Source organism: Phocoena sinus, chromosome 1 (assembly GCF_008692025.1).
Source record: "Phocoena sinus isolate mPhoSin1 chromosome 1, mPhoSin1.pri, whole genome shotgun sequence".
Lineage (NCBI taxonomy): Eukaryota > Metazoa > Chordata > Mammalia > Artiodactyla > Phocoenidae > Phocoena > Phocoena sinus.
In genome coordinates, this window is record NC_045763.1 from 22,897,824 (window position 1) to 22,921,459 (window position 23,636).

A 23,636-nucleotide genomic window follows, 5' to 3' on the forward strand; every position below is an offset into this window, starting at 1 on the left:
TAGATCTTTCTTATGGAAGATATTAGAGCCATACATACCTGCAGTATTACTAAGTTTGAAATAATGTCCAAAATGCTAAATAATGTCTTAAAGCATTTCCCTACTCCATGGAACACGGAGAGTCAAGGCTTCTTAAAGTCATGCATTTTAAGGTAACCCTCAAACAGCTCACAGAGGAACATAAAGCAGCTTGTTATGTAAGAAGCCAATGAAGCCAGGAGCACTGTCTATTTAAATAACATCGTCGCATTCTTCCATCATTCATGAACAATGTCATCCATTTTCTAGTGGTAATCATGTCCTCTGTGTGTCCTTGTGGTTCTGTGACCATTTCATGTTGGCATATGCTGCGCTATGGACAGTTAATTTTAAATATTTTTTTGGTTTGCCAATTTGCAGTTTTTTCGCGCAAGAACAACATTTTAATTTTTTATGCTTTTCTGTTTTTCCCTCTTTCATTTTCACAGAAAAAGAGAGAGAGACTAGATGGTGAAAACATTTATATCAGACATAGCAATTTAATGTTGGAGGTTTGTATGAACTTGAAGCTTATTTCAGTTGGTTGCCTGTAACCTTCTGCATTCTTTGCTGATCCCCTTTCTTCTTTCTATGCTGCGTTTGGTTTTGCATGCCATTGCATGAGAGAATTTTAGGTTTAAAATGCTTTTGCATGTTGGTAAACATGAAGATATGCAACCATCTCCACTTCTGACTCTTTAGTTTCCATCTCTCATACTTATCTAAAAAATATATGATTGGGACTACCTCAGCATCCCATGGTTCCATTGTTTTACCTACCCACTTTTAGAAAGAACTACATCACTGTTTAAAAGTTCCTTGAATTGCCCAAGAGTATAAACTCCTGTATGTTTCAAGCATCAAATTTATACAATTTTTTCATCTTCTGAATCAGGAGAATGTGGAAAAATAGGAGAAATGATCACAATTCAAAATGGACTTAACTTTTTGAGGATACCAAAAAAATGACAGAAGAATAATCAGGGGAGAAAAAAGTAAGATACAGGAAGGAAAGAAGGGAGGCTAGCATTTGATGAGTAGTTAGTATGATATTAGATAGTTTAATTATAAAACAAGCCTATGGGTATGGGATTTTTATTTTAAAGAGAAAATTGAGGCTAAGAGAAATTAAGTAATTCCCTTGTGGTTATAGAGCTGGTAAATCAGTAAAGCTAGGATTTGTGTTAGGGTCCATCTAACTCTATTAAACTACACTTTTTTTTTTTCCCATTCGGAAATAGCAACATACTATGTGCTGTAGGAATTGTAAGGTCATTTTCCCATTGTATTTAATATCGGTCAGATTTTCGCCAAGCCTATATTAGTATACTTTATCTAGTGTCAGGCTCCACACGGGATAAGGAAAAAACTAACTAGAAGATTAGAGGAACTCTATGAGGAAAAATCCAGAAATTGGAGTTATTCTGTACAGAAACAGGCCATGTTTACACTTCAGAAACTCTTACCTGGAAGCTAATGATCTAATTATCTTACAACTCCACTCAAGACAGAACCAAAAGAAATGGGTATAAATTCTGACATCAGGGATTTAACTCAAGTATAAAGGAAATGTAACTATATAGGAAGATGATAAATCGTTCTTGCCTTCAGGAAGCATCCTATGTAGGGACAAATGGAAGAGAGAAACAATAAATACGTAAACAAATACTGATAAAATGATTACAAGTTATTATAAAAGCTATGAAGGGGAAATAGTATGCTGTGCTAATAAAAAGGACCTGCTCTAAATAAGATGGACAGGGAAGTTGTCTATGAAGAGGTAACACTTAAGCTGAGACCTGAAAGATGAGCATATGTAACGGTAAATATTATTAAAGTGGATGTTTGAAGCAACTTTTTTAGATAGAACTCTAATAGCATCCAGTAATTACTTAACATCATCTATTCTTTGTCAATACATATATTTTGAGTGCCTGCTAGGTATAAGTACTTTGATAAAAATAAAAATTATGGCCAGTTTTCATTAATCATGTACTGTGTGGTGGGCACAATACCAAGTGTTTTATATATGTTTACCTCATGTAACATGAAGTTTTCTTAGGCTGGACCCTAGGATATTTCAAACTTGGTAACTAGATCTCTTTGCTTTAGTGCATAGCTGAAACTAGACCTGAATGGTTCCGCTTCTGAGATTAGGGAGAATAACAGATATCAGTTGATCTCCTTATACTCAACAATGTAACATCTCCCAATTCCAAACATGCCTATTTCTTGACTTGTCCATCTGTAATTCTGCCTCTTAACTGGAACCTGCAGTACCAATCATATATTTGTCCTTTGTTCAATGAGGTGTGTTATGGCTTCTGAGACTCACAAAGTCCTTGTGTGTGATATGTTTTTCCCGTATTTCACTGACAGCCATGAGAGGGGATTTCTAAATAAGTGTGTGTTTGAAAATTAAAACTACTAACTATCTTTTGAGAATATTTTCTACTTAATTAAATGTTTGGTTTGATTGCTGCTAAAATTATAGGATGATAGGCATCAGGAAGTGTCTAATCTGAAAACAGCCCAAGTAGTTTGGCTAACCATCATTCTCTAGTATTGTAAAAGTTTTTTTCCCCCACTTAGGGAAGTTCTCTCAAGTTATCTGTCACTCTAGCAGATTTTTTTTTAAGCATTCCCTCCTCCCCCTACTCCTACCCCACCCCCACTAATGCTTTGTTCTGGCACAAATAAGGTCGAGTTCATTTTTAGATCTACTGTTTCCTCCTCCATCTCCCAATGAGAACCTGTTGCAAGTTTCTGTGACAAATTCTATTTGGAACAGGTCCCTTTGAGATCTTAATTTAACTCTGTGCCCCCACAGGTTTCCAACAGAGCCAGCTAAGAAGGATGGAGAAATCTCCCTCAGAAGCTGCTGATTTTATTGGAACATTTATTTTCTCAGGTTCCAAGCCAATCAAAAGCTAGGCAGGACAAGTAACAAATCACCACTCTTTTATAGTAAGAGGCTAATAACCCAGAGAGTTATAGTTTTATCATAGCCTCTCTTGATCATATTTTTTTCTTTTTTTTTTTTGTTACGCGGGCCTCTCACTGTTGTGGCCTCTCCCGTTGCGGAGCACAGGCTCCGGACGCGCAGGCTCAGCGGCCACCGCTCACGAGACCAGCCGCTCCGCGGCACGTGGGATCTTCCCGGACTGGGGCACGAACCCGTGTCCCCTGCATCGGCGGGCGGACTCCCAACCACTGCACCACCAGGGAAGCCCAATCATTTTTTTCTTTTTTTTTTTTTTTACTCCATTCTCACCTTTAATCCTCCCAAATACGTTTAGTTCTTGGCCCAAGCAGATTTGATTTTGTCAGGAGCTAGGTCACAAAGCCTTCCATGCCTGATGGGTCTCAGTTTTTCAGCCTACTACTGAGTCTTTGACTGACCTTGTTCCTGCTTTTCTTTAGCTAGTAAACATGCCTTTTCTTGCTTTCAGCTAGAACAAAAGTGCAAACTGTGGTTTCCCCATGGTGAAGCCCATATTCTTGAGCTATACTCACATTTCATCTCAGCAGGCAAGAGGTACTCTTATGGGGGAGCTACAGGATTGCCCTTTTTGGGTTAGTTTTCTCTTTGACTGATCTAAAAGCACATAAACATCATTCAGTTTTGCAAAAATAAAAAGAATAGACTATTAAATGAATTTTCTGAATGAATATCTCCAGAATCAAAATTGTTTCATATGCCTCATTGATTCTTTTTCCTATACTGTTTTCTCTTTGACATTGCTTTTGAAAAAAATTTACCTAATTGCAGCCTATATTGCCCCAGGAAAAACTTTTAAAACAAATTTTTATTTAAATGAATTCCTCCCCCCAACCCTCAACACCAAATGAGGCTGTTTCCCACGGAGCCAAAAAAAAAAAGTCTAATCCCCAAATTCACACAGCATATTAGGAGATATATTTAGTATTATGCTTTTCTTGGATACAGAGCTGCCTTGATATATAATAAACACAGAATTTTTAGCAGTCATCAAGTGACAGGCTTCCCACATGTTTTGATTTCAAGCATAGACCTTTTGAGGGTTTTTTTGAAGAAATATGTTGGACCAAGAACATTTGAGTTTTTGTCTTCACGTTGTATTTCCCAGATTATTTCTGGCCAAGTCTCTTGAAAGTTGGTTTATACCTCCTGTTACATAAACTTGAATGTTATTTCTCATATTATTTACAGCTTTATTAGCCTAGTTTTGATCATTTCTCCCTGGAATATCACCTGTGAGAGTTTCCCCCTAGTTGTCCAGTAGTCACATCTGCTGGAACAGTTTAGTTATGTTAAGTCGTCAGGGAGACATATAAGGTATTTGACAAGTTCTTATTAAATCACTCCCCATCCATTGACGGTTACTGGAAGATGGTCCCTAGTTTGAATGGTACTGAGGGATGAAGTGAAGCTGTCAGAAGCTGCAAAACATAAGGCTTTTAGTGTGTGTGGATAGTATTGACAAAGAAAAAAAATCCATTATATTTTATACCCCTGAGTAATTATTCAGAGATAGTAACCACTTGCTCTGGAGGCTTGAGCCAGGAATTCCAGTAATAAATTTTTGTATCGAGAAAGGGCTATTCCTGTTTACCAAAACCCAGCAACAGTCACCTAGTGGTAAGAAAGCAAAACTATCTCCAGGTAGAAATAGAGGGATACTGTACAGTTGCAACTCACCAAGGCAAGGCAACCCATGATGGGAGTTGAATCTTTCACCATGTCCTTCGTTTAACAGTTTCTCCTTCTCTATTGCTATCTCCATCCTGCCTGAGCTGAGCCTAAATCAGTTCCTATCAAGCTGAGGCTAATTGAGTTGTGGGATTATCTGCTTGGGATGAGGAGTTGGAGATCTAGTGCTGTGTTGTAATGGGAAGAAGAGTTGTAAAATTAAGGAGTGAGCTCTTTATAAAGAGTTATAAAACCTATAGGTTTATATAACTGCTAAGAGCTATAGGGTTACGATGCTTCACTGCTTCCAAGAAAAGCACTGTGTTAAAAAAAAAAAAAGCAAATATACCATATTGTATATTTACAATTTGAATGTAATTTATGGATTAACAACATCTATCCTGGATGTGGTGTATTTTCTACCAGTGCCCATAGTCTATGATGGGCTCCCCTTGGTGTTTTTTTTTTTCCCTGAATATTTATTGTTTTGCATCTTGTCCTTTCAACTATAGGATTTAGACAAAAGTCAAGAAGAGATCAAAAAACATCATGCCAGCATCAGTGAGCTGAAAAAGAACTTCATGGAATCTGTACCAGAACCACAGCCTAGTGAATGGGATAAACGCTTATCCACTCACTCTCCCTTTCGAACACTTAACATCAATGGGCAAATCCCTACAGGAGAAGGAGTGAGTACTTTGTCCATGTGACCAGTTGTGAGAATGAGTGAGATAAATGCTTTTGTATATTGATAATCTGTATCTGAAAGTTTAGAGCTGAAATTTAGCTTTGGTGTCTTACCGATTCATTCCAGCTTTAAAGCATTCATCATCAAACACTTGTTTTAAGTCATATAGACTACTCAGTCCAATTATGGGGGCCATTCGGGGCTACCAGTCGATGACTGGGCCCTGAGAACTGTCTCTGCAGCTGCATGCTTCTGCCTGGTGTCTGTTTACAAATTGACCATAAGCCAGTGGAACTTTATGTTCAAACTGTGACTTCAGGGACCAGAGAGTTTACTAAATTTAGTAAGGTCAAAATTTGGAAAGGGATAGGCATTTTTAAAAAACTTTGAACGTTTGCACAACTTAGAAATGTCTGGAATGGTTGACCACAATTATATAATAAACCAAGGAGACCTCAGCCAGAGAATGCAGAATACCAAGTATTAATGATTGTATTTCAGTTTTAGAAGAACTATTGATGATTTATTTTATCTTTATGAGTAACATCAAGCTTTTAATACACTGTTTTATAAGATAGTCACAATTAGAGGAAGAGATACCTTTTAAAGGCTGTTCTTTTTCCATAATTGTTGTCATTACCCATTTTAGAGATCCTACACCTGAATCTGTGTAATGAGAATATCTTAAAAGTTACCTTGAGCACATATTCAAAAATTCTTTACTTAACCTTTACCGTATACAGGTTAAGTATGTATATAAATAGTCCCAGTGACTCAGTGAGTGAGTGTAATGATTTTAAAATTATATGCTTGTTTCCTCCCAAAACAATAGCAATTCTAGTTAAGAAAGGTAAAGTGATGTCTTAATAATTTTTTTAAAATTTGTTTTTATATTCAGAGTTCATGGTAAACTATCCAACTTACTGTTTAGTTTCTGGAACTGGAGAAGATAATAAAAGTTGGTTCACAAAGGATACATTTTATATTTTTCAAAATGTGATTAAAATTGGCTAACAGTTCTCCAAATAGAGTTGAACCAGCTTCACCAAGAAGGCTGGAGAATTCCTGAATGATCGACAGGGAGAGAGAGTTACCAGGGTTGATAGGATGCAGTTGTTCTTATTCACTGTCCTCTCAGCCTCCACTCTCTGGTGTAAGTGGACATTAGTTCTGTATCCCAAATCTGGAGCATATATCCTGAACTGAGTCAGTGACTGCTTTCTATAAGTCTATGGCTCCCTGATAAAGCACTTGTTGCTACCTCGCCTGGCTAACCCTATCTACAAACCATAACTGCATATTTTCTAGAAGTTTTCTTTTTGATTCTGTGCAAGTAATAAAAGATACTCAGCTACTTTGGAGAAGTAACTTAGTACCCTCTTGGATGAGGTTTGGTAAAGTTGAACCAGTCTCCATTTCCAGAAAATATTTTGTGTCTTAATAGAAACCCTTCAGAAACCATCTTAGGGCTAGTTTTGGGAATGGCTGTTTCATTCTGTGGACTTTAAAGAAATGACTTTTATAAATTAAATTAGATCAATAGGGAGTACTTTAGCTCTAGGGTTATGATACTACCCCTCTAAATGAATAATGCAATAGGTAAGAACTATATTGTGATAACCTTTTATATAGGATAATTCTACTTCCTGGCATATCTTACTTTTTCTTTAATAATTAGGACAATATTTTTGTTCTCTGGGGATACCTCTTCCACCTTTGACAGCATTGTTGTTACATTGCAAGGCAACTGAATTTTATATAATTTGTGTATGACCAGGTGAAGAAAACCTCTGTCCTTCCCTCGGAAAGAAAGGTTGGTGGGCCAGAGGTAATGCTGCTGTTATGACTTGTGCTTCTCAATCAGAATTTGCTCTTGTCATGGCACTAAGCAGATAATTCCCCCAGAACTGAACAGCAGCTGCTCAGTGATTTTTTTTTTCTTTTGGCTATACTGGTAAATTCACACTCACCGCCTTTTGACCTAACACATAACATTTTCGCTGCTGCATTTTGCAGCTTTCAATTTGCTTATTTCGGCGCATGGCTGGTTGAAAAGCTGCATGAAGATATAAATATGTATTCGGAGAGAAAAACGAATTTAATTGTACCCTATTCTTTTTATGTTGTCTTTCTTCTCCCCCTTATTTTCTTTTAAAAATCATTATAATTTTGCATCCTTTTTTTTCCTTTTTTCCTTTTTTTGCTGACCAGTCCCCCAGCTACTTTCTCCCTGATACGTATCACTTAGGGGTGTGCAAAGAACCAGTGTTGAACTTCCAAACAGATCAGAGAAGGCTGGCTCAACTAAGAGAACTTAGAGCCAAGTTTTTCCTTTCATAGAAAACATCTGTCTTGACTGGATGGCAGAGTACAGAAATTGCCAGGGGAGAAAAATTTCTCAATTGGACAATTGGAAAAAAATAATTTTCCTTAAAAGTATCAAAACCATTTGCTTAATGTGTTGTATAAACCTTCATGATGGTCGTTATTATTATTTTAAATCATGATTCTGAAGGGGGGAGGGAGTTTGTAATTGTTGAGATTTGTGGGAGTTTGGTTTATGGTTTTTGGTTTTTTTTTTCTGATAGACCTTGGAGGCTCATATAAACTTTTATACTTTCGTTTTTCTTTTGCAGTCTTAGAAATGTATAGGATTAGGATTTTTATTCCCTTGAGCAAAAGCTAATTGCCATACTGAATGAACTCTTGCAGTTTTCTAAGTCCATATGAAGAGATATGAGGATAACATTTTATATTCTGCCATTCTATTTGTAATAAAAGTAACTTTTCTGATGGCAAGAAGAATGCTTCATTATTGGCTTTGCCCAATTGATCTAAGGAAAATTGGCAGCACCAAAGCAATGAAAAATGACCGAAAATTTGTGTGAATATCCTTAAAGGAGGAATAAATACTATAACTAAGGAAGTCCAGTGATTCCTTGAACTTTGAGGACTTCTACTCTTCATTCATTCATTCAATTACCTATTGAGTACCCTGCTGTGTTATAGAAACTTTGCCAGTATAATTGCCAAAGTAAAGTAAAATACAGTGTCCAAAAGATCTTCCCAAATCCTTTGCACATCCCCAAGTATCATTTTTGAGCATTTTCCATCTGTCATTTTGTTCATCTTTCTCTGTCTTTCTTGATCTTCTACCGTGAAAGCAGACACAGGAACGTGCTCTGTTAGTGCAGGATGAAGAGAAAATTAAAAGGCAAGAGAGATCTACTGAAAGCGCCTTGCCCCAGCAAGAAAATGAAGAAATTCTTCCCAAGGTTTCTATTCCAATCCCTGAGGATCACAAGTTTCTCAAAAAGTGTCACCTCTACTCTAGTACTTTTTCATCTCCTCGTATTCCTTTTGTGATGTCTTTTCTCGTGGTTCTTGCATTGGCTGTCTGGTGGTTGGTCTTTCTGTGATCGGAAAACAGGGTGCTCATCTGAAATGTCAAGACTAAAACCATTGAACTTTGTTGTTCGCTTCTACTGTGTTATCTCCTGTGTGATGCCCTCTGATCTTGATAGTTCACTGTCCTAGGGGAGAGCCTGTGATCATTTTTCTGTCAATAAAATGTTACTCTTTGTAGAATATATACCATGGGGTACAAAGGAGTAGCAATGCGTTGCTCAAGCCAGTTTTCCTCACCAAAGTTTAACAAGTTTAGGCAAATCTGATTTAAGCATATGGCAGGTTGGTACTTTCCCCAAAAGCTTTAACTCTTTTATCCTGCATGTTCTTATTGTTCACTGTTGCTATGTACTCCTCTCCAGTGTTTCACAGAAAGCAGGATATCCTGTAGAAACATTTGATGGAATATTTTCCTAATCTTTGATAGCTATTTGTGGGGCATGGGCTCTGTAGTTTAAGAAAAAAATTCAAGTTGCTAACCTTTCAAAAGCCTTAAAATGATACATTTTAATCTGTGAATCTATAACCACTCCTTTTCTTGATATATCAAACCAATATATACAAAGGCCTTTTGTGGAAAAGGGCTTTTGACTTCTGTGGCCTTCTTATGTGTATTTCTGAGACGTACAGGGACAAACAACTTTATCCTGCCTGGTGTATAGAAGAGATCTGCAAAGGTTAAATGCATTTTTCACAAGTATAATGTTGATGGTTTAAGGAAAATGGTGCTGGTGCCCTTTAGCCTCCAGCCAGGGCTGAATTTTCCAGACTACTCTGCCCATCTTTAAAAGTCCTGGAATAACAAATTTCTTTAAGGTCTGTACATAAACATACCCTTCTCTGAATTAAAATACTGTGTTACTTCTTTATGAGTTAAGTAATTATATTGCTAGAAGCAATATTTAGCCATTATGATAAGCTTAAAATAGATATCGATATATTTTGTTTTTCTGATAGACTTTGGACTTGTTTATTCTTACATGTGTGTTGAAATCAATTGTTTTTCATTGATGGCCTTGTGAGCTAAGGTTCTGTCGTGACAAGTATATGTCTTCTGTTTGCATGTTGATTTTTAAGGCTTACCTGAAGTAAATATGCGTGTGCTCTCTCTTCACAACACAACTCGGATACCTAACCTGTTTTTTTTTTTTCCCCTCAGTATTAATGAAATCTTGCATGTAGCTTGCTTTTTATGGGGCTTGAATGTACCAATATGGATGATTTGGTTAATGTTGTCTCAAATATTTGTTTTGAAATCTGAGTTCATAGAGTTATCAAACTGAGATTATTGCACTTTACTTCTCAACACTTCCAGCTGATGTAACTTCTAAACAAGACTTTCTGTTTTTAAGATGACGGTGTCTTAGAGCAAAAAAAGAGAACCCTAAAGCCAAGAATCTTTTGTCCTTCAACACCCACTATTATTATTCTATCTTCTCTGGAGACATGTAGAAATAATTCTCTGGTATTTCCTGAAAACTGTTACTCTGTTATTATAGGTTATCCAAAAAGATGGGAAAGAAGTGAGAAGCAGGTTAAAATTTAAAATCTGGTATGAGTATATCTTTCATGTCACAGGCTATGTCTGTTTATAAGAAATATTTTGTAATTAAGCATATTTATTGATTCACTCATAATAAGAAAAAAGAGACCTCAAATTAACCTGAAATATTGCAGAACCATTCTTTTTTTTGTTTTTGTTTTTTGTTTGTTTGTTTGTTTTGCGGTACGTGGGCTTCTCACTGCTGTGGTGTCTCCCGTCGCGGAGCCCAGGCTCCGGATGCGCAGGCTCAGCGGCCATGGCCTACGGGCGCAGCCGCTCCGCTGCGCGTGGGATTCTCCCGGAGCGGGACACGAACCCGTGTCCCCTGCATCGGCAGGCGGACTCCCAACAACTGCGCCATCAGGGAAGCCCTGCAGAACCGTTCTTTAACACAGAAAGTGATCAACATCAGTACTGCCCTTTATCTGTGAAATAGAGATATGAGAGCTTTCCTTATGAAATAACAGAACTATGGCATTGGTTAGATTCTTTTGAATTTTTTTCAAGAAACTAAAAAGGAAATAATCTTAGGATTTTGTTGATACTTTTATAACTTTCAGATTATATTTCCAGTTTTCATCCATGTACATAGCATTTTATTAATTATTATTGTAAACGTCCCCTTGAGTTTTGTTCCTCTTTGTATTGGAGTTATTTCAAGTCCATTAAAAGTCTAGTGTAATCCAACAATACTTTTCGGTTTTCTGAAGTGCAGCAGGAGCCCTCAGAGGTCCTTACTGATGATCAAAGGAGAGGCCCTTTCTTCTGTTAATAGGGTGAGAATGGTTGAGAGGGGAAGGGCTGATACTTCGTATTGGACTAATAAGCTGGCCAATGCAGGCTCAAAAGATATGCCCATCACAGTTATCAGAGGAAAAATATTTTTCACTGCTGCCAATATGTATAACATAAAGCTGTAAATAGTCTTGGTTTCCCTCTCACATCTCATTTCATTCTTGGTACCAGAGACAGATCCAAATAGCTGTGTGTTGGTTTTACCCTGGTTCAGCTTCTTAACAGTAGGTTGATGAGTGAAAAACAATTTGGACTAAAGGTATCAATACAGACCAGTAAAAAGTCTGGGGGGTTTTGCCTTGGTTTTGCTATTAGTCATTTCTAGGGTGACTCTGAGAAGTTCACTTAACTACTTAGTGCCCAGATTTCCACCTAGTAACGTAGAGACAAACCTACCTCATGAGAATGAATCTGTAACATGTTCCAGTAACCAGAAGCTCTGGTTGTTATTAAATTCTTGGTCTTTTGGGGACTGGAAATTAAAAAAACAAACACATTAACTTCCTGGATCTTTAAAAATAAAAGTAAGCAATTAAATAGCTGTGTTGATTTCCATCTACTCTGTATTGATATTTGACCAAACACTTAAAACTACTAAAGTTCCTTGTACTCTTAAGCAATTCATCTTACCCATATGGTATTTTAGAGTGGACCATACTTGAAGATAAATCCAGCCTCTATATTCTGGACCTGTCTTTTAGCCATATTCTTATGCTAATGCATGGATTATGAAGGAGATTCAGTTTGCATGGGTCAATTCTACTAGTTGTTTATATCGTTGGTAAAAGTTTTGAAGGGAGAAGATATTGACTCTGTTGACTAACATGAGACTAGTGATTATGTGTGGACTAGATTTCATTGCCATCCTAGATCCTAGTACGTTTCTTTCTATTAGATATTATTGTAAGTTTTACTCTGAAATTTCTGTGGATAGAAGCCAATTCATTTCTTCCTACATTCCAAAGTCACTACTGTAATATTTCCTATAGAAAAGCATATAAGACATCCTACGCATTAGAGGTTTGGTTATTTTTTGAAGGCATTACCAATCAAAATTTATATTTAGGCTTTACCTAGTGATCATGTATTTACAAAAGGAAGACAGAAAATTCAAAGATAATATGAGACACTTTCTCAATGTTGCTTTTTTCTTGCCAAGAGTATTGAGCATAGTAAAGATATATAGAACTTTTCTACCAAGTTTCCTTCTCTTCTGTTCATCTTCATAGAAATTAAAAATCCCAAACTTTCTTACAGCATTCTCTATCACATTGTGGAAGACTATTATATTGTTTCTATCATACATAGAAGTTTTCCTTTTTTTCACTGCACTCAAGCGAGCCCTGTTGCTTGTAATTTTGGTAGTAGAAATGGAGACAACTCCTTATTCTTATCTGTGGGATAACTCCATCTGCCTCCTCTACACTGTTGGGAATAGTGTCAGTAAGCTTGGCTCACTTCTGCTGCTGTTATCCCTCATGCCCTTGGATCTCCTTTTTACTGCATCAGAACATGATGCAAAAAGAAACATGTTGGTGTGGACCTTAGGAATGGACACCTGAAACGGTTAAGAAGTTGTTGTTAAAGTAAGAAAGCCATATAAAGTTAGGCTGGAACAGGAAGAGGGGTAGCTGTGATCAGCGATTACAAATTCGTGGAGTATTTCATGTTGTAAATGAAATTCCTTTCATACTAGAATTTGAAAAATAAAGAGAAGAGAAAGTAGAGTAGTTTATTACTCCCACAGATCAGAAATAAAGGCTGAAAGCTAAATAACTTTAATAATAGCCTAACCAAATGTACAGATGACAGATTGTTGAGGAAACATCTACGTTAGGAATGCTTTTCTAATCTTTTGTGATTGATATCCTAGAGGGTAGCCCTCCCCTTTATCATAGTCAAAATCCTGTTTGGGGTAAATAACAGAATAAATCTAATCTTAAAGATTAATGGAGGTGGGAAGGCATAGAGTCCCAACTATCTTTTCATGTCCCCCAAATCAATAAAGGATGCAGTTTAATTCTGTCTCTTTAAAGAAGAGTCTCCATATGTATAGAATCCTATCTCAACAAAACACAGAGAATAAGAATTAAAGGAAAAACATGGTTACTCTATCCATTCTTTATTCATTGCCCTCTAGGGCAATCAATGTATTGCAGGGATGGGTTTCAAAGAGGCAGCATTATCAGAATTTTAGGATTGGATAGGCCCCCAACCCAACTCCTCTCCCCTCCAATGCTTGATTCTTCTGTACAGTATCATTTAGAGATTCAGAGACCAAGTGGTCTCCCAGCCTGTGATTAAACACCTCCCAAGATATAGCACATTATGTCTTTCGACATCCCAAATTTTTAGATATTAATCATTCATGTATTAAGTCAAAGTCTGTTTCCCTGTAGCTTTCACTTCTTGGTTCTAAATGGAGGCATTCTGAAGAATTTTCTATCTTCCACATTATAAGGTCTTCACCATAGTTAAAAGTAACTCTCACGTTGCAATTAGTCACAGTTCTTGCCCTCAGATAACTTACCATCTGATATCCAGTTCTGTCCCAGTCTTCCTCCTAGCATGTTATCCTTCTGCTTTCTTCTTTTCTTTTTCTAGCTTTTCTTGTTTTATCAGCTCTTTTTCTTTCTGGCTCCGTTGCCCATTGGTTGCTTCCCTATGGTTTATTCAGTTTTATGTCCCTTCCCAATGACGTGCCCTCTCTAAAAGAACATTTTGGAATTCCTGGAAATCCTAGCTTCTTCATAGATCACACAGGCACTTGGGGTTTTTTGTTTGTTTTTCAGATAAAGGAGTTGGGGGGGAGGGGGTGGGATAGTTTTGTAGCTTTGGAAACTTCTTGTAGCCCAGAATCTGTTGACAAGATTGTATTGCCATTATATCCTGAAGCAGCATACCACCAGAGCCTGCATTCTAAGTTTGCTTGCCTTCTCTGACAGCCTGGCTAACCTTTACATCCTCTATAATAGCCCTCACATGATTTGATTTATACCACTTTGATATGATACAGTTATGGAACCTTACTTTCTGTTTAACATTCTGATTTTGACTTAGAGCCCCACTAGAAAAAGTGATATTAAAAATTTGAAATGTTAATCCATCTCTTTTAGTTTTGCCTGTCTCCTCAAAACTGTGAGATTCTGAGGTGTGAAGCCTTGTTTTATCTATCTTTGTTTGCCAGAGACACCTTTGTATCTCAGATATATAATGAATAATTAATATTTGTTAAATTGAATTAAATAATTAGTAACATGGTAACAGATAAAGTCTAACTTTTCGCTTAGAATCTCTTGTATTAGGACACAAGTTTGTGCCAAAGTAATCACCCTGTGCCCAATCAGTACATGCAGGTAGCCAAAAAAACCCATGTATGGCCCGGAAGCCACTGTCTCTCCTATTAATCCTGTAGTATGGTCCCTGGTTTATTCAAAGAATCTACGTATACTTCTATGATAGGTGTCAGTCTCTCTTGTTAATGTCTTGTAATTTGATTCAGTTAAAAGCTCTTATCCATTTACCACAGTAATAATCAACTATTTTCACTATAGAATGTATTATCGAGACCAGGGTACTTGTTCATATGTGTAAATACATCTTGGGAGTGTGAGATCATGAAGAGAACCTGTTATTTGACATTTTGTGTTTATCTAAAATACATTTCAGAGAGCAGTTTGATACATTTGTCTTGTGTTTTATATGATGTAAAAACACCAAATATATCGAACTCTTGTGGTATCAAGAGTTTTGTATGTCAGACCAGGGGTTGACAAACTTTTTCTGTAAAGGACCAGATAATAAATATTTTAGGCTTTGCAGTCCATATAGTCTCTGTCAAAGGTACTCAACGTTGCCATTGTAGAGTGAAAGCAGCATTGACGATAAATAAAGAAACATGAATATGTTCCAGTCAAACTTTATTTGTGGACACTGAAATCTGAGTTTCATATAATTTGTATGTGTCACTAAATATTTTTCTATTTCTTTCCCAACCATTTAAAAATGTAAAACCATTCTTAGCTCATAGCCGTACAGAAGCAAAGAAAGGGCTGGATTTGGCTGCTGGCTGTAGGCTGCTGACCCCCGACATAGGTCTAGAGAGACAGAACTGATCAGTTAGATTTTCTGCCTTTGTACTGTTTCCAAGAGTTGTAGTCAAAATCTTAACATCTTCATTCAGTGTTGAAGTGTTTTTGGTCTTGTTTATGATTAGAAATGGAAAACAAAAGACAAGGCACTCATTCCTATTTATCTGGCAGCCAGGGTACACCTGAACAATAATCTAAAATATCTTTACCACCACAACATGCCTGCCTCTGTCAGTTTCCAAATTGTTCTGTGTTAACTGTGCTCTTAACATGTTCAGCGACAAATCCAGCTAACCCCTTTGTTCTTTTCGGTTTTTAAGGGTCTGCCTCTATCTCCCCCTAAGGAATAAAGAAACAATTCCCAAATTCACCTTCTCTTTAGCTGGGTTTTAGAGATATCTAATGAACATGGTAAAGAAGATTTTCACTCTAAATTTTTGATACACTATAGTGTATAAATTTAAGGTTGGGCATCTAAGGGAAACATTTCAGAAGGGTTCCTCTTTCAAAATAAAGATTTCTCTGAGAGGAGTTCCCTACTTCAGGGCTGATTTGGGCAGTATTTACCAAGAAGTCAGAATAAAATAAAGGTCTATGCTTTCAGAGGTGTCTTTGCTCCCTAGTTGACTGGTTGTGTTCTGGAGGGTTCCTTGGTCTGTAATTAGCTTTGGGAGGTGCTTTCTAACACATTCCTAAATCTATGTTCCTTTCCCCCTGGTCTAGGATCCTTTAGCTATGATACACGGTTGAATAAATTGTTTATCCGTTAGCAGTTGAGCAAGATATTTAAGCCTAAAGAAATCTGCTAAGAACTTCTCTTTTTGGAACATTTTCTTTGATATTTTTCTCATGTTATTTGCTTTGTTAATATGTAAAATTATTACGAATAAATCTTATTGCAAATCTGATTCTGGTTGCTACTAATCATTAAGGAAATGAGTCAGTAATGCTGCACGTAGACAGACCCACTACCAAAAATGGGGGGGAAGGAACCTCTGCTTCAGCAGATCAGCAAGAGATATTGTCAGCCAGTCTTTCTGGAAAAATTCTCTTGTTTTTCCCATATTTTCACTCTTCTGTGTGGCCCAGTAATTGTCTTATGCTCAGTCCTAAAACAGAGATAACTTATTCACATGCGTTCACTTCTGAGAATATTAATGTTTTAAACCAGCTTTGGAACTATTTGACTTATTTATACAAAGTTTTAAAAATAATTACACATGTAATTGTCACATCTGTTAGAAGCATTTTTAATATGCTGAATTTGTCTTTTTTTGTTTTGTTTTGTTTTAAAAGGAAGCACTCTACAAATTAGTAGTTATTAATGCCTCTCTGATCATATTGAAGAGTGAGGATGGAGTGGGTGTGGATGTGTGGGCATGAGGAGAGCTGCTCCTATAATGTGGAATTAACAGAAGGTCCACTGCTTAATCTCTTACTTCACCTTGGTGAACCTTATCTCTTCTCTTACTCTCACAGTTCTAGATTCTGTTGTATCATCCAGGTGATTACTTAAAACCAACACTCCACGTTTTGAAGTGGTCTATTTACTAGCACAAAGTATGTACCTTGTTGCCATGTCTGAGTAACACAAAATTTTATAGTGTTTCTCCAAAGCCACATTCCTTTTAGGAATTTATTGAAAATGTTAACATGGAAAACCATTTCATTATTATAGGATTTTTTGGGAAGAGAAGACACAGCTAATTAATATCTAGTCATCGTTTTCTGTTGTATATAGTTCTGTGGAATCAAGGTGCTATTTTCTAGATATCAAATTGGGATATAATATTTTCCTTAAGTGCTTATGGCTTTAATCATTTTTGGAATTGGGACTTCTGAGAAATCTTGCCAAGTGTATTAAATTGTGTTCCATACTAAATGATCAGAGTTTTTGTGCTGGTTATAGCCCCTTCCTTTCCATCTCCATCTGTTCAACTCTTCAACTCAACCCTTCTTAGTATAATGAAATAAACTTGACTGGTCACGTCTGGTCTCCTAGACATGTTTAGTATAACCTTTCATATATGCTCAATCACTTTGATTTCTATAGCTCTATTCAGGTTTGAGAACACTCATTTGATCTGTGGAGTCCTTGCTGGTGAGTGCAGTGTTAAGGCAAAATTTTCTATTATTTAATAGTTAAAATTTTGCATCAGGCACCGATTTTACAGCTGTTTGCTTTTACATTCACCTATTCTGGGGATAATCTAATAACAGCACTATTTAGGAAATGATGAAAACTATGTTTGAAGGATAATTGTCATTGGCAAATTCCATTTGCTGGCATTTGTAAAAGGCTGCATTATAGAGTGATTTTGATTTTCGTACGATAGGCAATTTTACCAACCGTAATTTAATAAAGGCCAGTGTCTTCCTAAGTAAGCTCCTTTATCCAGATGTAATTTTTATATGCCAGAGAATAGCAATGGACAATGAAAATGACTCAAGTTTTGTGGAGAAGCTAGTGAGCACTGTAAGGATGTACTTCTAGCCAGGGAGGGACCAGTAGCATAGCAACTTTATTAAAAAAAAAAAAAAATGTAGGGGAAGATATAGCCAAGAGAGAAAATTTAGACTGAAGAGAAATGTATTGCATGATTAAGAATGACACACTAGAGAGGAAAGATAGAATTTTAAAATCGTCTTTTGCTAGCCACGTGGTTACTCTGTTGTTAGTTTATCCCCATCTTGAGCATTTGTGATTCTAATGTCCTTTTCTAAACTGCCAGTTGACGTGAGTTTTCCACCGAAAGTGTATCAAAACTATTATTTATGAAGGTTTTGGGGGTGGAGGGGCCAGGGGATGTTTTTCTTTTTGGTAATTTTTGTTCTCCTTTCTCTGTTTGTTTCCTTTTTTGGATGAAGAATGAGCTGCTGCTGCTGCTTGACCTGTCATCTTTATGTGCTGTTTACACATGGCTTTTACAAAAGAAGCCATTACCACATCTGATTTATCTCTTATTGCAAGTGCCCCTTTAAAAGCATTTGTTTTAACCTAACAAATTAAAAAAAAAATCACCAGGTTAGCGTTATTTTATAACCAAGGGAAACACCAATATTATTAGTTTTTCAAAATAGGAATAAGATTACAAATATCAATAATATAGTAAATGTATAAAGACATGTGTTTCGCTTTTTAGAGCTTTTTCCCAAGGCACTTAAAGCCATTCTTTGCTGAGACATAAACTTGCCCTGTTTTGTTAGAAGTATGTGGAAACAAAGCACTCGCAATTAACTGATCTTATCAGGATTGGAGTCTACTACATTTTTTAGTTTGCATGTTGCAGACCATTTGGGGGTATTATTTAAATACATCTTGATAATTTAAGTGACTGTAATGTTTATCGTTTACTTTAGTTAAGAATCAGGAGCTGGACTCTTCTGCTGGGTATCTTCCTTCTGTGCTTAGCAAGATAACCTCGATTCCTGCTGGTTCTGTGGGCATTTGCAGTACAAAGCATTTCTTACGGGGTTTGCAAAGCAAGGGTAATGTGCTCTGTGGGTGTATGTGTGTCTGTGCACACCCCTCCCCCTTAATCCCACTGCCACCTTCTGCTCACTCCTTTTTTCTTATCAAAACTTATTTTTTTTAATTATATAAGCCTAACGAATCCCCAAACCCCCATTTTTCCTGACATACAGGAACGCTGATAAAAGTTCAATGTATTAACCTTCCCTGAAGAATTTGCATTTCAGTAGGCCACAGAGTCATTGCAAAGATGATGGTGACATTACAGAGTTGATCATACCGTTAAGCAGTATTTCCAATGTTAGTCCTAACTCTCAGTTTACTTGGTTGAATGGCAAAATAGAATGAAGAGAACGTGAAAACCAATGGTAGTTTAATAGATGTGGTGGATTTAGGGTTCCATTGGGTAAAGTGACTATAGAGATAGTATGCTAAATCTCAGAGTCCCTTTTTACAGAAAATTTAGGAATTTCTGGAAGCAGAATCTGTGGGTCGTATCATAAAAATATATGCTTTGGGCTTAGAAACAGCAATAAATCTATTAAGCTTTAAAATGATTGTAAATTTTGTGACTAATCAGAAATGTTCTCAAAACTATTAAAAATGGCCTATCCAGTGTTCTTCAGGAGAGTCTTGGCTCAGAAATAATTAAATATCCTCCTAGTGTATCAATTTTAGTTCTTATCTTCTATCACAGTTTTTTTCTAAGTTCTACCTGGTGATGTCCTCTAAAATATAGTGAGAACCTGGCTCAGAACGTGCTTGGCTGAAAGACCAGCCTTAGTTAAATCCATAGGGTTGGCTAATTTGGATACTCAAGAAACACTTCCATAAGGACCGGTTCTGGTTCATGTTTCTTTGCAAAAAATAATAATTTAAGAAATATAGTAATGTCTAGTATTTGCTTAGCACCTCAGTTTGAGCACTCTGCACAGTTAACCCTCACAGTAACCATATCAGGTAGGTAGTGGTGTTCCTTTTTTTTTTTTTTTTTTTTGCGGTACGCGGGCCTCTCCCTGCTGTGGCCTCTCCCGTTGCGGAGCACAGGCTCCGGACGCACAGGCTCAGCGGCCATGGTCCACGGGCCCAGCCACTCCGCGGCATGTGGGATCCTCCCAGACCGGGGCACGAACCCGTGTCCTCTGCGTCGGCAGGCAGACTCTCAACCACTGCGCCACCAGGGAAGCCCCAGTAGTGGCGTTCTTGCTTTATGTGATAAAATTGAGTCTCAGAGCGGCTCAGGGACCTACTTAAGAACGAGCAGTTTTTAAGTGAGAGAACTGGAGCTAAATCCAGGTCTTTCATGTTTCAGTCCAGTGATATTCCGTTATGACACAGCTATTTCCTAAGTCACTTAGTTCCCAAGTGAAAATGTGATGAAAGTTACAGAAAGTGAATTAAGGAGAGGGTTGGAATTTGTGAGGCTCTAATGACTTATAAAACTAGGTATTGACAATGGTGCTCTAAGATCCCCAAACCATTAATGAGTTGATTTATTAATATTGGACTGCCCTTAACTTGCCTTAAATCCCTCAGGTTGTTTCACAGAATGTCCCAGAACCTGAAATAGGATCTTTCAGTCAGTAGGAACCAGAAGATGGGAATAAGAAATGAGGTCTTTCCTATTGTTGAGACAGAGAGTCTCAGGGCTTTTGTTTGGCCTTGGGGATAATCTGGTTCCTGGTTTAAAAATCATTCAATAAAAAGAATTGAATTTTTTAGAAGAAAATAGTTGTTTCCTTTATGTATTTATTGGGGATATTTAAATAGATCAATAGTTCAAATTCCCATTAATTAAATCAAACCTCAAGTACCAGGTCTGAGGAAAATTAGATTGGTGTCCAAAAGCAAACAAACCAAAAACACCTTGTCATCAAACCAAATGACATTTTATAATTCTAATAATTATTTGTTCTTCATCAAAGAAAGTATTTTTGGTTTTCTGTGCTCGAGCCTCTAAGTATATTTATGTAAAAGTGAAACTCTTGCTGATTTGGAAGGGAATGTTTGAGACTATTTAAGATGGCACTGGTAAAGTGGGTTAAGACAGGATATTTCTGTAATTTAGTGAGAGAATTTGTATTTTGGTCTGGCCAAACTAAGAAAATTCTTTTGCAGTCATCATTTGTGTTTCCTGCTTCTCAATTTAGTCATTTTGATAAAATAAAATGTCACCTTAGCATGTTAATTGCCCTTCTCTCAAAATTTGTCTTGTATAATTTCAGCAAGTAAGAAAACCCATATTTATTAATTTGTCTATAATGTCTGTTTAAACATGCATATATATATGATGATAAAATTTTCACAGGTATTCTAAAAATAGATCTTTGAAAATACTGAGTAGAATATGAAGGAAAAGGGTTTTCCTGAACACTTAATATTAAACATATATCGATTCCAAGACTCTCATTAGAGGTTAGCTTTGTAACTGATATCACTGTATTTTCTTCCTTCTTTTAAAATTGTCCTGTCAGCTGTCTAATTCTGCTAATGGTGGACTCAGTAACATTGTTGACTGGCTTATTCCAGTGTTTAGTGTAATGTTATAATACCTGAGAAGGCACAAAAAATAACAAGACACTGTAATTAAGCTTACTGACCAGTTCTGATAAAAGTTTGCTTTCTCCCCAGGGTTCCACCATTGCCCAACCACCACACAGCCCTGAGTTTATTATGCAGATATATGTAACTGCTATCTGTACATATCACTGTTAATACCTTCATTCAGCTAAATCTAAGTACCCTGGAAAATGGATCACTGCCTTCTTTTATTTATCTCAAAAGCGCCTAAAAGAGGATTCTCTTCTGAGGTGGCAATTAAACAACTATTTATTGAATTCGGTCATTTCATTCTGCTGTCTTATACTTAATTTCAGTAAAAGAAGGTCTCAGCCTAAGGTGTAGGGCACTCAGCCCAAACAAACAAAAAACCACACACACACACACACACACACACACACAAGGAATATAAAGCATTCCGATGTGAAGTATGATAGTGTTTATCTATAGTCTATATCACTAATCTAGAGTTAATGTTCAGATCAGGTCTTGGGCACTTCAATATTTTATATTCCCAGTTGCTATCATGACTTTGGCAAGAGAGTGATAATTTTCCTTAAGTGTCTTTACTGTTTCAGAAGCAGATGTCTAATAAGAAATTCACAGAAACTCTGTGACAACTCACAGATACAACCATATTTTTAGTCATATTCCTGAGAATATCCCTGCCATTTCTAAATCAGAAAGCATTAAACAAAATGTAATGAAGCTACACCTTAAATTTGAGCTATTTCTTCTCCACTCAGATAGATTGTCCATCATCCTTGACTTTGACTTTCAAAATCCACTCACTAAATTACTACAGTTTTATATTATATTCTCCATATAAAAGAGAATTTTTATACTACTTACCAGTTACTGACATTTCTTATCATTCTTTCCATTAACTACTTTTTCATTTAGGAAACCATTAAGGTTTATTTTTAACTGTTTTCAAAGGCTTGGAGTATATTAAGGATTTATCAGCACTTCCTTCATAAATTGTTTACCAGACTCTTCGTGTTTTACAGACCACTTCATTATGAAACCAGTGTAAAAGCCTGCATAAGAAAAATTATTTAATAGCATTTTTATTACAAAGGTAACACATATTCATTTTAAAAAGGTTGGGAAATACAGAAAAACACAAAGAAAGAAATTAAATTATTTGCAATCCTACCCCTACTGATATTTTAGTATACCTTGACATCTTTTTCATGTATATAATTACACACATTGGAAAATATAATTTTTAAATTGGTAAGAAATAAAACATAGCATATATTATTAAGAGGGGGATTTAGTCTTTGAAGTTAGCATTTTTGCCTTCTTCCCTTATTCCAACAATCTAATCATGGTCCTGAAATGAAAGTATGACCCTGAAATCATATGACAAGGTTGGCAGGGAAAGAGCTGCTGTTCTTCATTTGGTCCTTAACTGCCTACCCAGGATTTTAATGTATAGGAAGATAAAATGAGACAATAGCAGGTTCCTTTTCTTTTTTTTTTTTTAACAGAGAAAGGAATTGTTTTCCTATTGCCATCTAAAGGTAAAATTGGACTTCATTAAGCAAGGAACAAGGACAAAATGTGTGTGGGGAAAATTACCACATAGGCCCTCCAGAAAAAAACTTATATGGCTCTTGCTTATGTAGCAAAATTTTAGAAAGATTTTCAGGATTTATTTTCATTGTGTTGCTTATAGGATAAGAGAGTCTTGTCAGTATAACTACTTCTCTCAATAGTCTCTTCAAATATATAAATCCCTTCCTTCAAAAATAACCTAAAACGAAAGACTCTGGATTGCATTTAATGGAGTAGCAGCAAAATACCTATAAAACACCCATATCCTGCTTTTAATATCTGTAATCCCTAAGTCAAGGGAGAGGTTATTTATAACTCACAAAGTCACATACATACTCAGGGTTTGATGATCCTGTGACATAATCCATTTGAATAAGTCATTTTCAGGAGAAAGCCTTTAGGGGAAAAAAAAAAATCTCTTGATTTCTGAATTATCATACTTAGCAGGAACCATTGACGTTTTAAGTAAAATTGAGAATTTTCAATCAAATAATGTTCCTGCTCACTTAAATATTGGTCTAACATTCTTCCTTCTCATATTCTTTTATTAAACAATTAACTAATTAATTAATTTTTGGCTGCCTTGGGTCTTCGTTGCTGAGCACAGGCTTTCTCTAGTTGTGGTGAGTGGGGGCTACTCTTTTGTTGCGGTGCACGGGCTCGGTAGTTGTGGCTCACGGGCTCTAGAGCACAGGCTCAGTAGTTGTGATGCACAGGCTTAATTGCTCCGCGGCATGTGGGATCTTCCCAGACCAGGGATTGAACCCGTGTCTGCTGAATTGGCAGGCAGATTCTTAACCACTACGCCGCCAGGGAAGTCCCCCCTC

The 23,636-nt window shown here is 36.6% G+C and overlaps 1 protein-coding gene across 13 annotated transcripts in view; it reads left to right on the forward strand.

The window, feature by feature from the left end:
- The window catches only part of EPB41 (erythrocyte membrane protein band 4.1), a 203,729-nt gene that overhangs the window by 146,885 nt on the left and 33,208 nt on the right, over window positions 1-23,636 (forward strand). For 6 of the 13 annotated variants that reach the window (XM_032647532.1, XM_032647503.1, XM_032647541.1 and 3 more), the window contains 3 exons: window positions 468-530; window positions 5,203-5,379; window positions 7,156-7,206. In XM_032647532.1, the coding sequence (XP_032503423.1) occupies window positions 468-530; window positions 5,203-5,379; window positions 7,156-7,206 (291 nt within the window). The remainder of the gene's footprint in view (window positions 1-467; window positions 531-5,202; window positions 5,380-7,155; window positions 7,207-23,636) is intronic. The other 7 variants (XM_032647585.1, XM_032647548.1, XM_032647565.1 and 4 more) reach the window with 4 other exon arrangements.